The 16,507-nt window shown below is 36.0% G+C and overlaps 3 protein-coding genes and 1 long non-coding RNA gene across 4 annotated transcripts; 2 read left to right on the top strand and 2 right to left on the bottom strand.

Annotated features, from left to right (window-relative positions):
- Positions 1–251: 251 nt before the first annotated feature.
- On the top strand, positions 252–952 carry LOC114720846 (uncharacterized N-acetyltransferase p20-like). The gene has a single exon (XM_028906569.1). It carries the CDS (start codon positions 284–286, stop codon positions 821–823), a length of 540 nt encoding a protein of 179 aa, XP_028762402.1. The 5' UTR covers positions 252–283; the 3' UTR covers positions 824–952.
- Positions 953–1,520: 568 nt separating this feature from the next.
- LOC114720795 (protein INAPERTURATE POLLEN1) lies at positions 1,521–2,818 on the bottom strand. The gene is made up of 2 exons (XM_028906497.1): positions 1,841–2,818; positions 1,521–1,707 (listed from the first exon to the last, which is right to left on the bottom strand). The coding sequence occupies exon 1, from the start codon at positions 2,753–2,755 to the stop codon at positions 1,919–1,921; it is 837 nt and encodes a 278-aa protein (XP_028762330.1). The 5' UTR covers positions 2,756–2,818; the 3' UTR covers positions 1,521–1,707; positions 1,841–1,918.
- Positions 2,819–7,626: 4,808 nt separating this feature from the next.
- Positions 7,627–8,028, top strand: LOC114720801 (uncharacterized). Its single transcript, XR_003737994.1, has 3 exons — positions 7,627–7,740; positions 7,816–7,891; positions 7,976–8,028. It is a non-coding gene; the product is annotated as an uncharacterized LOC114720801 (long non-coding RNA).
- Positions 8,029–9,687: 1,659 nt separating this feature from the next.
- LOC114720800 (protein SIEVE ELEMENT OCCLUSION B-like) lies at positions 9,688–14,597 on the bottom strand. Its single transcript, XM_028906504.1, has 7 exons — positions 14,351–14,597; positions 14,128–14,211; positions 13,273–13,715; positions 12,849–12,943; positions 12,577–12,713; positions 11,317–11,814; positions 9,688–10,584 (listed from the first exon to the last, which is right to left on the bottom strand). The coding sequence occupies exons 1-7, from the start codon at positions 14,534–14,536 to the stop codon at positions 9,949–9,951; spliced, it is 2,079 nt and encodes a 692-aa protein (XP_028762337.1). The 5' UTR covers positions 14,537–14,597; the 3' UTR covers positions 9,688–9,948.
- Positions 14,598–16,507: the final 1,910 nt, after the last annotated feature.

Raw genomic sequence — 16,507 nt, 5'->3', positions numbered from 1 at the left:
TAATTAGTGTACACAACTTATACTCACTAGAAACCTCCGTGTAGTTGCTGGCCTAAGAAAGGAAGAAAGAAGTCTAGGTGGTTGGTCAAAGTTGTGGACCATTTGACTGATTATGAATTCTTAGGGCGGCGGGAAGCCACTAAATATATCAATTTCTGTCATCTTCCATCTTATCCTGTCGGCTTCTTCTTCCTTTTGCTTGGTCCCCACGCAAATCCTCCGGGTCCACTTCTTCATTCTTCCAAATATACCCCCCACAGCGAAAACCTTCCCTCATTCAATCATGGAACCTGACACTTTCGATTTGGCTCACGTCTGTCTCCGACCTCTCTTGCTTTCTGACATCGACGATTTCATGGTCTGGGCCACCGATGAACGAGTTGCCAAATTCTGCACCTGGGAACCCTACACAAGCAGAGACGCCGCCGTCGATTTCATCCAAAACAACGCCCAAAATTGTTCACTGTTCCGAGCGATTTGCCTCGGCGATCGAGCGATTGGGTCTATGTCTGTTCGATCCTACTCAGGGGACGACAAAGCGAGAGCCAAAACTGCAGAACTGGGGTATGTTTTGGGGTCCAAGTATTGGGGGAAAGGTATCGCGACGAAGGCGGTAAAGCAGGTGGTTGAAATGGCGTTCGCTGATTTGCCAGATCTGCAGAGGCTTGAAGCTCTGGTTGATGTTGAGAATGTGGCGTCTCAGAGAGTATTAGAGAAGGCTGGATTTCAGAGGGAAGGAGTTCTCAGGAAATTCTTGATCATGAAAGGAAAATCCAGAGACATGGTCATGTTCAGTGTGATTTCCGGCGAAGTAAAAGCTTGATTTGTTGTATATTCATCGATCTTAGTTCGAATGACCGAAGCAACTGAAGGCAGAGTCTCCTTCTACAACATCAGAAACCAAACAAGAGGGCAAAGGTAGAAGAAAATAGTTAAACGTATAAAAATAAATCTGGTGTCTATACCCTCTGTACACAGCTTTATACTTGGATGAAGTATATAATTAATTAGTTATTTTTTGAAGGAGCAATTTATCTGTTATATTTAAATATACAAATATGTTAGTGTTCTTCATTTCCATTGGTGGGGGGGGGGGGGAATGAATATTTTACATTTCCATTACTCTTGTCAAAATTAAAAATTAAAATAAACACACACCACACACACACACACATATATATATATATTCATGCGTTACATATAAATTAAAATAACTGACACTATTCAACACCGCAATACTATTATTTATTGTAAACTTTATTGATATTAATAGATTGATTAGATGATAGTTTTTTATACTCGAGTTGGGTGATGATTCATCTTGAAATAAATTCAGGTCAATGTATAAAATTATCAATATATAGGTCATTTTATTCAAGTTGCAAACAATTCATATTATCTTCCAAATTCTGTATGATAATTGATTCCGAATTCCTGAATTCCCATATGTTTATTCTATTCACTGAGAACACAATTCATATGCATTTATTTCAGTGGAAAAAAAGGGTAATGAATTGAATCCAATAAAATGGCATATCCATATACCAATTGCACATAATTGTCTGCTTCACATGAATCCCAAGGGCAAAAATTTATCAATCACTACTAATTACACTGTCATTTACATTTTCTAACCAGGCAGCATCGTATGTGCACTTTCCTCTTCTTGAATCTCCCTTTCTAGTCAATACATAAACTGATCACCTCCTACAAATCAAAACAATTCAAATGAACATGATCAGTGATGTTAAAATCGATATTCATTACCGATCATATTAATCTATAAGCAGTAAACAGAATAATAAATGGCAGAAACAGAGTTGGAGAATCGGCATAATACCCTTAAATTTTCAAATTCCAGAATTGCTCTGCTGGGAAAGACTCAAAATCTGAGGGGAAAAACGGTACTACTTGTGACTCAGTGATGCCTGGGACGAGCATCTGTGGTGGTTTGAGTTGTTGAAGATTTGGAACATTCCATGGCACTGACCAGTTCCTGATCTCTGAACCCAATCAAGAACTGAGCCAATGCTTCCAGAAACAGAGCTGCCTGATAAACGCTCGTCTTCCCCACGATTTCTCCGATCACGCTTCTCCTCAGCCTATTCGCATCCAGAAATATGCTCACCAGCTCCTCCATGTGCTCAGATAGAATCGACCCCACCGCCACTTTCGCCGCCGCTCCCTTCCGGCCCCTGCTTGGGTACCACCCTTCAACCACCCTGTCCACGAACTCCGCCTCCGCATTCCGCATCCGCATCGTCAGCATCGGCACCATCACTCTCAGCCCTTGTTCAATCTCATCCATTCTAGCCACCAACTCCTCCGACGGGTTCCTCCACGACATGGCCACCTGCCACGGACGCTCCTGAAACTGGTCCGGTACCGTTATGTTGTTTTTGCGGATGAAGTAGCCGTCGTCTGCTTCGGCGACGGTGAGGTCGTCGTCTTCTTGGAGGAAGCAGCGGACGAGGTTGGTGAAGAGGTAGGGGTGGAGGTCGCCAAGCCAGATGAGGGGCTTCTCGAGGGAGGAGCGCCAGTCGGGGAAGAGGAGGACGGCGATGTCGTCTTCACTGGAGGCGGCGAGATCTAGGGCGTGGTAGAGAGATTGGAAATGCTGGTGGAGGAGGTCGACGTGAGTAGAGAGGACGGTGGGGGAATCAGGATGCGACAGCGAGCGGCGGAGGGAGAGGGAGGAGGTTGTTCTTGAGAGTGTTGAACCAGTGGCCGTAATAATCCTTGAATCGACGAGCATTCTTGTGACGGTTGAAGATTGCTGTTAGAACAAGATAAGAAGATCGAAGAAGAAAGATTAATTCATTCTTTGAAGTCAAAGAAAATAAGATCGTCGAATTAGAAGAAATTAGAAGAAACGCGACGACGCAGAATTTAACACAGATCAATGCAAAAAAGAGTTTAATTACGTACCTACGGCTTTGAGCATGTTGGCGATGGATTGGAAATGATATAACTATGGCGGTTTAGGGTTTAGCTTTCTTGTTTCTCTGGGAAGAGACGATCGGAAAGCTGTAGAGGCGGAGACAATTTGAATTTGGGTTGGAGGGGGAGAAGACTGGAAATGGGAGAAAGGGTTTCTTTTATACATGCATTTTTTTTTGCCTGAATTTTATAAATATGAATTTTTAAGTCGCAAAATATATTATCGGTAATACTCCTTCGTCCTAATTATAAGACCCAATTGACTTATTTGAGGAGATTAAGGAAATAAGTTAAGTGGTTATTTATAATAATAGTATTGTCATTCCTAAAATACCTTGCTAATTAAGTATATGGCTAAAACTATCATTATTAGAAGGATTATCTTGGAAAAAAAATGCATCATATAAAGACAAAATGGATTGGGGTCTATAATTAGGACCAAATAAAAAATCAATGGGGTCTTAATAAGGACAGGAGGAGTATAATAAGTTTTATTAATGACAATTGATGAATTCAGGATCTAATTATCATCTCAGTTACTTGACTATTTATAAATACCTATTGATAATTCTATGTAAATTAATAAATTTTAATTAGTTAAAATTAACTATTTTTCATTATAGTTATTAGTTGGGATATTAAATTAAAAAATTATTACTTTAGATAAAACATATTCCCTCCATTATTTTCTATAAGAGACGATTAATCCAACCACATTGATAAATAATCGATTAAAATTAATTAAAAATAATAAATATAAAAAGTAAATACAATTTATTTTTCAAAAAAAAACCTTATTTATAAATAATGTTGGTGGGAGAGAAAAAGAGTACAACAAAATGTAGAAAGAATGAGCGAAAACAAAAGATGAAAGAAACAGGTAATTAATTAAAGGTAAATATGAAAACAAACATGCCCTTTAAAAGAAATGTCTCCCGTAAATAGCAAGGGACGAGGGAATATTATATAAGGGAAAATTAATCTTACAGTCCTTATGGTTTTATTAGATTTTGAATCAGGTCCTATACTTTTATTTCTTTTTATTGGATCCTTATAGTTTATTTAATTAAAGAAATCAATCCTTCATTACAACAAAATGTGTTATTTACCTCCTCGTTTATGTCTGTTTTGCAAAACAGAAGAGACTTCATGTCTGTTTTAAACAAAACAGATGTGAATTCACGTCCGTTGACCAAAACAGATGTGAATTCACGTCCGTTTACCCAAAACAGACGTGAATTAACGTCTGTTTCTCTATAACAGACGTTACTTCACGTCTGTTTCTTAGAAACAGACGTGAATTCACGTCTGTTTCCAAGTAAACAACGTGAAGGGGCTTCATTTTTAAAAAAAATTTGCCCGCAGCAGCTCGCATCAGTTATCTATCAGATCTGCATGTACTGCGCGCGAAGAACTCCAGCTCGCAGCTATCTCGCCCCCAACTTTCATTTTCGGTCTCTCCCTCTCATTTTCCTCTTGTCCGTGAAGTAGCCGTGAGCTATTTCAACTTGTTTCGGTCTCTCCTTCTGGTTTCAGCTCTTCAAGGCCGTAGCCCTCCCTCCATTGCGTTCTGCAGTAGCTGTGTTGCAGCAGCTCGCCGTTAAGCCGTGAAGATCTGTGTACCGCGAAGCTAGCAGCTATCTCGCCGTTGAAGCCGTGAAGCTCACACGCACTGTAGGCCATTGATTTGAAGGCACACCAAACAGTGAAGGTAAGTTTATTCAACCGTTGCATTGTGGGTTTAGTGTGTTGTACGGTGGGTTTGAGTAGCTTGAGGAGTTTTGAATTGGTTTCTGAGGTTGTTGTTTAAATTTTTACTGAAGAATTGTGTTTAGATAGTTTTAAATTTGTATATATTGATTGGGTAGAAATTTTAATGATTTCAAGCCTTGTTAATCTTGTTAGAAAAATAATGCATACAAGTTGTTTGTCAAAATGCCTAAGAGGGATTGCATTAGATAGTTTGCTATATGTGTTGAATTTAGATTAAGGATTGGGTATACATTAAATGATTAATGAAAAAATTGCATTTAGATAAGTTAAAATTTGTTTACATTGATTGGGTAATAGATTTGAAGTTTGAAATCATTTGCTTGGAATTGGCATGATTTATGTTGTAATTGGAATGAATCGGATTCAATTGATATCATTAGTTTTGAATTTGGTTAATGTTTATTGGGACTGTGCTGAATGGAATTAAATTGTTTATAATTCCTCAGGTAGTAACGGAATGGATCATAGTTGGATGAATGCTTTGAGAACAAGTGATGAATATGAGAACGGAGTAGAACGATTTATTGAATTTGCTAAACAGAATGCTCCTAGCAATAACGGAATGTATTTTTGTCCCTGTGTCAAGTGTTTAAATGAGAGGCGACTAAGTGTTGATGATATTAGAGATCACCTGCTTTGTGATGGTATAAATCTTCGATATACAAGATGGATATGGCATGATGAAGTAGGAACAAGTTCAATACTCGAAGAAGAGGAAGTTATGGATGATGTAAATGATAGAATGAGCGATATGATTCGTGATGTAGGGGTAGAGTTCTTTGTGCAATCACATGCAAATGATAACTTGAAGAGTGATGCAGAGATGCCTTTGTACCCTGGGTGTTCTAAGTATACACGATTGACAGCTGTATTGAAATTGTTCAGTTTAAAAGCAAATAATGGGTGGACTGACAAAAGTTTCACGGAGTTGCTTCAATTGATTAGTGATATGCTTCCAATTGATAACGTTCTTCCAAATCGTGTGTATGAAGCAAAGAAAATCTTGTCTCGGATGGGTATGGGCTATGAAAAGATACACGCTTGTCCTAATGACTGTGTATTATATAGAAAAGAGTATGCTGGTCTACGTGAGTGCCCAAAATGTAAAACTTCACGATACAAGGTGAAAAAGAACATGGACTGTGCTGGTAACTATGATGGTGATGAGACAAGTAAAGGGCAACCTTTGAAGGTGTTATGGTATCTTCTAATAATACCACGATTTAAGCGCTTATTTGCTAATGCAACAGAAGTGAAGAAGTTAAGATGGCATTTTGATGAGAGAATATCAGATGAAAGATATCTTCGGCATCCTGCTGATTCTCCTCAATGGCAGAAAATAGATGAAATGTTTCCAGAATTTGGTCTTGAACCAAGAAAATTGTAAGTTGTATACATCAAATAACTTTAACTTATGGTAATATTCCTTATATTTTATCATTAATTTTCTATTATACTGTCATTAATTTTTTATCATACTTAAAATGTTATAGGAGGTACTTGAAGAGCAAAGCAGTGAAGGTTCATTTAGTCCGAGTGGAAGGATGGGCATTTTAGCGACAGCGATTGGGAAGCCTGATCACCCCGGACGCGTTAGAGGAGAAGGAAGGACAGTTGGTCTTACCCAATATTTTGGACAAACTTCACGAGCTTCTCTACGAAGTCAACCCACTGATGAGATGATAGCTAAACTTCGAGACCAAGTTCGTGATGAGCTCCAATCTGAGCTAGAGGTCAAGATTGAGGCCCAGTTACGCCAGTACTTCGAAAAGAGCTTATGGCTGAGCTTCGTGATGAGATGAAATCTATGGTCTCTAGCATGCAAATTGGGACAGTTCAACAACAATGCACACCCCAGGTTTGTAATCAATTTCACTTAAATTAATGTTGAGTTTTACCAACGTTTTTTTTAATTTAATTTAATACTTGCATTTCTCTCATTTAGGATTCCCCCGTCTTTCCTAGCACTAAAAACAGTTGTAATCCACCGGGGGCATTGGGAGAACATGATCCTAGTAGTCCCACGCCGGACTTTGGACAACCTTGTTGTCTTCGTTTAGAGGTCCCAAGGATGCGTGTTGTTGCTGACACTCTCCTCTACAATCAAGGGAGCACTATCCATCACCAACATATTCAAGAGGACCAAGCGAGGGTTACAGTTACGACTGTTCGAGAGGGAGAGACAGGTGTGGATGTGCCATTCCCAACTGCTGAAGTTGTGAAGTTAGGTTAGGCAATTGGAACTTTCATTCTTTGGCTTAGACACCTTGTTGATGAGGAGATAATACCTGTGATGGTAAGAAAATGTTATTCTATATTGTGTGCATTTTTTTTAACATAATACTTATTATGTTTATTTAATGTTTCATTAGGACCAGGAAGATGTTAATAGATATCCCTGCTTAGCACAATTATATGAGGAATATAAAACAATTAACAAGGTCGACATAAAGATGCCTGTAGGGATTGTGGGTGAAGAAAAATCATATTTCTTTGGACTTGACAACAAAGACATCAGGGATTTGTTATCCTTGAAGGAGTTGGACATAGCATGGGTTCAATTAGCAATCATGTAAGTTTACTTTTTCATTTCTAACTTAAATTTCTAATTTCTTACTTTCACATACTAATAATTATCTTATTTCAATTCAATGATAGCTTCTTCCATAACAAATGCATGTCATCAATGGAGAAGAGAAATTTGTATGGATATTTATGCCCTGCAAGTGTCCAGAAGAAGTACAACCCACTAGATAGGAGAATCAGATATGTGGGCAATACGATTGGAGACACTAAATTACCTTGTTATTTGGCACCAACTATTGAAGGGCAAGTAGCTTAATTATATTTATTTATACATACTTAAATTGTTAAGAATTATTGTAATATCCAGTAATGTATAAGTCTTACTCTATGATGCAGTTGTCATTGGAGTTTGTGTGTTTCTTGTCCCATTGACAATGTCATCTACTGGTTTGATCCCTTGGGTCGTCGTCCAAGCAGTGAGATGAGGGGCGTTTTCAACACGTAAGTACCTTAATGTAGATCAGTAATTTTGTTTTCAATATAAATTATTTAACTTGTGCTTTTATTTGCTTATAGGGCTTTAAAGACTTATTATATAACCGGTGGGAAGCGTTCCGGGAAAAATGGCTCAACAACTTGGGTATATCCTAGTGTGAGTACTTTAAATTGAAGTTATTTCATTGATGGCAGTTATTTTATATATGAATTTGGATTATCATTTCCTTGTGATTTGCAGTGTGCTAAGCAACAAGGGCCAACAGAGTGCGGATATTACATTATCCGTTATATGTTTGAGATTATTGAGAGCAGATGTATTACAAAATTTGATGAGGTAAGTAAATATAATTTTAGTTTTGTAATAGTTGAATTTTTAAATTGAATTGTTACTTATTTTATTTTCTTCCATGTTTAAATTTGTTCATTTGTCAATTTACAGATTTTTGATAATGATTGTTCATATACTATTGATGACATTAACTTCATCCGAGACCTTTTGGCACAGCAACTGCTTCAAGAATTGTGGTCCAGGGATTGAGCAAGTTTATGTTTAGAGACAATAGGATCAATATTGACTTTTGTAATTTGTTCTTCTTTTTTGACTAGTTAGTTAATTAATGTGTCTATATAGATGAAGTTATGATGTTGATATGTCTTGGCTGAAAATATTGATTGGTTCATACTATTTCAACTTGCTGGAAAGTGGCTATTATGGCTATTGTGGCTGTAGGAGAAGTAGTATATACGAACTGAATCTTTCTTTAAAAAAAACAGAGTACATTCACATCTGTTCAGCGAAAAACAGACGTGAATTAACGTCTGTTTCCCAAAAACAGACGTGAATTCACGTCTGTTTCTTTTAAAACAGACATGAATTCTCGTCCGTTCCAAACAGAAGTAAAAAGGGGGTATTTTTTATGTCCCTTCTTTTCATGTCCCCTGCAAAACAGACGTAAAAAGTCATGCAAAACAGAAGTAAAAAGTCTTCATTGTAGTAGTGCTTCTGTTAATGATTTCCTCACACGCCGTTAAGTACGATGACACCGGATGATGTGGCATGTGAGACGCTAGAGATTCACAAATAATGCATGATTTCTCTTTCCCCCCATCTCGTAGCTCTCTCTCATCTTTCACAGTTGCTTCTTCAACTAGTTCTACTTCCCATATCACTTGTCTTCTTTGATCTCCATGACAGCGCTTGGTCCTCCCGCCTCTTAGTCCCCCGCTTCGCTCTCTATTAAATTAAAAAATTATTACTTTAGATAAAACATATCCCCTCCATTATTTTCTATAAGAGACGATTAATCAAACCGCATTGATAAATAATTGATTAAAATTAGCTAAAAATAATAAATATGAAAAGCAAATACAATTTTTTTTTTTAAAAAATCCTTATTTATAGATAATGTGGGTGGGAGGGAAAATGAGTACAACAAAATGTAGAAAGAATGAGTGAAAACAAAAGATGAAAGAAACATATAATTAATTAAAGGTAAATATGAAAACAAACATGCCCTTTAAAAGAAATGTCTCCTGTAAATAGCAATGGACAAGGGAATATTATACTACCTCCGGTCCTTAATATAAGACCCTGTTTGACTTTTATTTTGATCCTAAATATAAGATCCCAATTCACTTTGTCTCTCATGTTTACTCAATTTTTTCCAAGATAATCCTTCTAATAATTATAGTTCTAGTTAATACACTTGATTAGCAAGGATATTTTAGGAAAAACAACACCTATTTAGGACAAATAACTAACTCAATTTACTTCTTTAATTTCTTCAAATTAGTCAACTGGCTCTTATAATTAGGAGCGGAGGTAGTATAATTAAGAGACATTTTAAAAGTGTTATGAGGAGGGGGTATGAGCTTCTTATTTTGAATAAATAAATATAGATTTGTCTCAATAGATTTAAATAATATAAAAAAAAAACAACAGAAAAGTTGAAAGAAATGAATTTTATTATGGATGTCTGAATGGAAAACAACTTTTACATTATAACAAAGCAGACGAATTAGAAGCCATTTATTCTAAACCCCATGAAAAAGGGCATTAACAACAACGACACAAAGAGGCTAAAATCACACCAACAAATTCGTCTGCCACAACACTTCACCAAAATAAACAATAAATTGAAACCATCACGGCTTTCTTCAAAAGCTCGCCGGCCGGCCGGCCTTCCTTCCGGCCTCATCTTCCTTCATTACTCACCGGAAAATCTGAACATCGCCAGCATCCACAGGTTCCTCCTTATATCCATGGCAACAAACATATCTGACTAGCTCAATATCCATGGGACGACCACACATGCAATAAATTGGACTGTAAATATCACTAACATGGTACTTAACGTCCAAACGAAGGCAATTCGCATGATGAGGAAGCTTGGAGAAGAGAGTTTCATAGTGTTTCGCAAAGGAAACATCAAAACCAGGATCCCTTTCAATGTTGAGTTTCCAGGCATCAAATTCTTTGAGTGTCTGATAAAATGTGTCACCACGACACAGCAGTTTAACGTTGGCACCTTTGCTCAGAAGAACCCAGCCGGCTTGCTCTTGTCGGAGTCCGAGGAAGGCCTTAGCTTCTTCGAAGGAAGGATCTTTGGTCGTCTTCCTCTTCATGCTGTCGAATAAGTTCTCGACGTAAGCCCAGAAGCCATTAACGATTCTCAGCTCATCCTTCCCTTTGCCATGGTGGTAGTAATTTATGACCACGTCTGATCTTTTTGTGACCTCGTCCCTTTTCACTCTCTCCAATTGCTCCGGCATGATCAGCAGCCACTGGTCGTCGCAGTATTCTGTGTCGGTGCGTCCATAGATGACGATGTAACCTTCGTCCTTGATCTGAATTCACATGAACAAAACAGGGTTTCAGCTGTCATCTTATGTTATTGTGCATATGCCCAAGATTTTACATGGCATAGTTTAGGTTGTTGGGTTTAGTCTCACAAACTTTAAACCAAAAGTGTTTAATTAGGTGATTAGCCAATAAATTTTTTATAAAATTAATTATTTTTAAACTCACAATTAACTATTTGTTTACAATAATTATTTTTTACCAAGTAATTTTGTCATAATAGTAAAGACATTTTTGACCCAAAAAATACAATAATTGCATGTGAAATATCCTAAACGACCTTATATATTGAAACATAATACTCCATTCACTTTAAAATATCGAGAGTTAGATAATTAATTTCTAAATTAATTATTTATAAGAAATGTATATTGAATTCTCTAAAGCATTCTTTTTAATTATTTGCATTAAAAACCACCCCATTGAAAAAACCCCTTAATAAGTGTAATTAATAGAAACAGATTTTAGGAAAAAAATTATAAATAAACTGAATAAAGTGAATTGAATTTTACATTTAAAATCAAAGTAAATATTTCTCCCAGTTCTCATATTTAGAACCACAGCAAATACTTCACAAAAATAACCTCATATATACGCACGCACACACAAACTGACACGCACATATTTTGATATATATGATGCGAGAAGATCTAAGTAATTAAGTTAACAAAGAATGTAAAGTTATGGGAAATCATCATGCATGTGTAAATAGTACGTACCCAACTGTCAATTTTAGGGTTGTGTTTCTTCATTTCAGTCCAAAACCAGTTCCACTTCATGTTTAGATGCAAGTCATCATCTTTGCCCCAAGGGAAAGCTGGGTCACCCCAAGCAAACAACATATGCAAGGCATTCTCGTTTGTGAGCCGACCTTGAGGATTAAACACTGGAACCATCGGCTTGTTCTGGTACCTCAGCCTGTCTCTTATCAGCTTCTTGCATATTGGTGGAATAATGGAGTATTCCACAACGTACCAGTCCATTTGTCTCTTCAGATCCTCGAACTGTTTCCTGTCTGATGTGTCCCCTCCTACCTGTTCATCCACTATTGGGGCCCACAATATCTTGAAGTCATCCTTTCTGAAACCTTTTACTTCCTTCGGATCTTTCATCAGTCCTTCGTGGATTGATTTTAGCAGACGAGTCTCGTCTGCTATGCTGTATAGCCCAGAAAGGAACAGAAGAACATGCTTTTGCCAGAACACTTCGATACTCACCTGTTTTTGTTTTTGTAGTGTACAAAAAGAGAATCTTATGATTAGTAGCTAGTTACTTCAGTTTTACGAGTGTCTAGGGTTAAATGTGTAATTTTGCCATGACTTTAGTTCGTATATATGCAAAGTTGACATCTTTATCTGCGAAGTCATATGGGAAACATGTATATCCTTTCTGAATGAACATGGAGTTCAGGTAGAGAGAGAAAAGGAAGATGCCCAAAACAAAAAAAAGGTAGAGGGAGAAAAGGAGAATGGCTTGTGGATCCCACCTGAAGTGTGAGACCCACTAAAGCATTATTTTCTCTTTGCAGATTTTCCTATATTTGGAAAGAATAGGCCACGTCAAGTAAGGTAACTATGCGATGGACCTTAAGCATGTAGTGATCACAAGGCTCTTATCTTTTGTTTGGATGAGAAGAAAATTAAAAACAAAAGAATACTAAAAGTAAAAACTCTTCAAAATATTAAATTTTTTAATTATTTTTAAAAAAATTTTTTAGTATTTCCTCTTCCTATTTTTTCTCTCTAACTTTTCTCTCTATCCAAACATAACGTTGGGCTTGGTTTAGATTAAGGAGAAAAATGGGAGGGAAAAAAAAAGGAGGAAGAGAACTCAACAAAGAAAAATTAAACTTAACTATTTTTGAAAGTTTTCTCTTATAGTATTCTCATCTATCTATTTGTCTCTTCATCCAAACTAAGAATGAGTGATAATCCAAAAGGAAATGCAAAATTGAATGCTTTAATAAAAGAAATACAAACCATTGAACCAGTGGAGCCATGATAAACATGTGGGTCCTTCAAATCTCTGGGGAAAAGCAAGCACTTCAAAACCTGTACGATTTCTGTGGGAGTTTGAAATGCCACCCTATAACGTCCAATGTATTCATCTATCAGGGCTGCAAATACAAACACAAAATATAATAATTAAGCCTTATTGATTATATATCAGCTTTGATTTGAATCCAACTTTTAATCTCTCTGTCATGAAATAGAAAATTAGAAATTAATTAATTAAACCATATCTTCATCACCTTTCTCATTGTCTATCTTGGCCAGATAATCCTTTAATTTGATGAGAACAGCTGAAATCTTGCTGCTAATACTGGATAATTCATATGCACTCGACCTGATGAAAAGACAACACTTAGCAACATAAAATACCAGATTCTCATATAAAAAAAAAAAGCAACAATTTGAAAATTAATTTATTGTATTCCAAACTTGCTTTTCAAATATTTGACCATAAAAGTAGTCTCATCACAAAGTTTATTAATTCTTTTTAGTAAACAATCTTATTAATTACACATACCGCCAAAAGGGAGTCCTAAGAGTAGTTCTCAATGTAATCAAATGATTAAAGGGTGCATTTTAAGAAAACCATCATAATAACTAACTTAACTAATTTTTTTAATTGTTATAAATCAAATTCATCTAACTCTTATATGGAGAACTTACGAGTAACCCATGAGGATATCGAGATAACTTGCACAGACAACAATGGTGAGGACGATCCAGTAAACAAAGACAGGGAATTCCTGGATGGCCGTTTCCAAAGTAGGGATGTCGTCCTTAACGTCATAGCCTTGTTTGGACATTCTCTCTAACCTAACCAGACAATCGACGGAGAGGAAAGCAGTCTTGACGACGAGGTTGTAGTCGAAGATGTCCCTTCGGTTTCTCTCAAAAGCTTGAACATGGTTCAACACAGCCAATGATTTTCCAAGGTTGTCTTCTTTTGGAACCTGAAAAAGATGCCAGAAATTCCCATATTCCAATGCAAATGCTGCCAGTGCTGTCACTGCTTTTGCACACCATGAATATGCGTCTAGGTCTTTCAGAATCCCCATTGTTGTCTCGTGCGCATATGAGTGGTGCTCATCATGTGGTGTTTCCATCATCTGTTCACCATATATACATGCCAAATAATTACAAGATACTTTGTGTTTTGAGTTTGGTTCAATGAAAATGATGTAGAAGTACTCTGTCCGGTTCCTATTATAAGGAACCTCCAATCATCTCATTAGAAGTAAGGAGATAAGCTCAAGTCAATAATTTGTTCGAAAACGGAGAAATTTCAAAACCTAACCATATTTAAAATCAAGAATTCTATACATTTTGGGAAGCAAAAAAGGAAGATCATTGCATCAAACTTTAAATATGAGCAATCTTGAGAAAAATGTAATTAATACCCACTTGGTGATTTATAATAATACGGATTACTCAATTCTTTTAGAAAGTATACAGTTTGATAGGGACCGGAATATCGTGTAAGCGCGCGCGCGCGCGCACACACTATATTTGTGGAATAACCTGACAAGCAATATGCTTGAGGAGATGTGTCGGTGGCTCGAAATTGGCAAGGTAAGACTTGTCCTTCGTGTCTCGTCGATCATACTGTAAACAATAAACGCATCATATACATTAATGGTTACTCTAAATTAATTAAATCCCCAATACGATGATGAATTCTTTTCTCTGTGAGAGAGAGAGAGAGAGAGAGAGAGAGAGAGAGCAGAAGATGAAGGATATTGACCTTAATGCTTGGATCAGCAAGACCAAAGGAAGGACCCATGATGTCTGAGACAACACTGAAAAGAGCCTCCACATTGAAGGTTTCACCAGGCTTGTTCACGACATAACAACCATAAACTGAATCCAACACCTGACTATCCAACTGGGTCAGGGGCCTCACCAATGGCTTCTGCGAGTACTCCGACATGATTATTGTTCGATCGCTTCGAACGAGAGCTAGCTGGTCGATTAAATCAATCGATCTGCTTAAAGGATTCAAATGATCGATGAGGTCTGTCTTGTGCTATGGCCCTGCCATGCTATGCAATATTTATAGGCTTCATCAGAGATCAACAAGTTAAGAGTACAAATAATATAAGTCACTTTTACAAAAGAGTTATTATTTAATTCGTATATTGTTTATAGGCTTTATTGATGATGATAGCTTCTCAGGTAGCCTTTCCTTTTCTATATCTGTTTGGAACATGAAGTCTCATGAGACATTTGTTTATGAAGCTGAATAGTTAGTTAATGATGTTAAGCTTGGAATAGCTCGACAGTACTGTAACTGATGTTGGTTTTTAACTTTTGCTTTTCAGAAAGATTCCGTGTCTTATCTCTGATTGTGTTCAAACCCTTCAAGAAAAGAATAAGCGATAATATATATATTCATTATCCTAAAGGCAAAAGGAAGCAGAATATTACCAGATTAATTGTGAACACTGCAAAGAATGAATTGTCCGTAATCCACTGTTGTGTGTGTGTGACCTCTCTCCCTATATATTTCCTCCGGTCCATTCTACAAGACGTCTTTTTTGGTCATTTTATACGACATTTTGATAATTTCTATCGATGAATATTAAATATTTTTTTTCTATGGATGTCCATATATAATAAGGATAGTAAGAAAGTAAAAATTAATATATGATGTTGGAGTTTAGTGTGATAAATATGAATACTATTACTTTCAGTCTTTAATATAAGAATTAGTTGACTAGTTTAAGTAGATTAAGAAAGTTTGTTAATTTAGTTATTTATAATAAATATGTGTTGTTTTTTCTAAAATACCTTTTTTAATTATGTGTATTGGTTAGAACCATCATTTGATAAAACCTTTAATATGTGCAATTACTATAATGACTATCTTAAAAAAATGGTATTGAATATCAAAGTACCGGAGCTGTTATTATAGATTTATTGTTGTTAACTTCTTTTATCATATTAATACGTTTGAATTAATTAGAAATGTATTATAAAACGAATGGGAGGGAGTATGTCTCTCCTCTCTCTCTATGTCTCTCTCTCTCTCTCTGAGTATATTGTACTCCTCTGGTCCTTAATATAAAACCTTTTTAATTAATTTGATTAGATTAAGGAAGTTAGGTAAATTAGTTAATTATAAAAAATATGATATGTTTTTTCTAAAACACCATAATCATCTTTCTTAATATCCTTTTTGCTTCATTTACTTGATTATAGTTGAGAGAGTATTTATAGGGGGTAGGAAAAATTGATAAATATGATAAATAAGTCTTATATTTAGGACCAAAATTAGCTTAACAACTAGGTCCTATATTAAGAACAGGAGGAGTATAATATAATTTTACAAAAGATACGTGACTTCCAACCGATTCTATTAGTCATTAATACAAATGACTTTGAAGCCTAAGAGGTTTCCTTCTAACGACTCAATTTGAGTTGTTTAATGGGAGAATGTTCATAAAGTTTAAGTGATTGAATTAATAACAGTTAGATCTTTTACAGCTTCTTCTAAAAATTAAGTTGTAAATACCGATTATGGGATTTCACTTTGTAACTGTTTGAATCGATATCGATCTGCAAGACTGCAGTTCATTTTTCAGCAATTTTTTTAGAACCAAACTGTCATTGATTTTTTGTTTTGGAGCTTAAATGACAATATTCCTTATTTAATTAGGTCTAGCTGACTCTAAAAGGAATCTCTTGTCTACCTATTGAATTAAAGTGAGAGAAAGGCAAAGAGACATGATTAACGTGGAGATGTTGGCTTAGGGGAACATTATGATAATTTCGAAAGAGATTTATCAGATTGCCTGATGCGCAGAATATATGCAAGGAAAATAGCAAATAAATTAACAAAAAATAATTTAATAAACATAAAAAATCAATAGAACAAATTATTCTTAAGTAATAGTAATGA

This window comes from Neltuma alba, unplaced genomic scaffold, assembly GCF_004799145.2.
Source record: "Neltuma alba isolate B1F8T4 unplaced genomic scaffold, ASM479914v2 tig00012000_pilon, whole genome shotgun sequence".
NCBI lineage: Eukaryota > Viridiplantae > Streptophyta > Magnoliopsida > Fabales > Fabaceae > Neltuma > Neltuma alba.
This window is presented reverse-complemented; position numbering and strand designations above follow the sequence as displayed.

Coding starts and splice junctions, on each gene's coding strand:
- LOC114720800 (XM_028906504.1), bottom strand. CDS start 14,536: ATGTCGGAGTACTCGCAGAAGCCATTGGTGAGGCCCCTGACCCAGTTG. Junction 14,212..14,350: donor TTGCTGATCCAAGCATTAAG/GTCAATATCCTT, acceptor TATTGTTTACAG/TATGATCGACGAGACACGAA. Junction 12,714..12,848: donor CAAGATAGACAATGAGAAAG/GTGATGAAGATA, acceptor TTGTATTTGCAG/CCCTGATAGATGAATACATT.
- LOC114720795 (XM_028906497.1), bottom strand. CDS start 2,755: ATGCTCGTCGATTCAAGGATTATTACGGCCACTGGTTCAACACTCTCA.
- LOC114720846 (XM_028906569.1), top strand. CDS start 284: ATGGAACCTGACACTTTCGATTTGGCTCACGTCTGTCTCCGACCTCTC.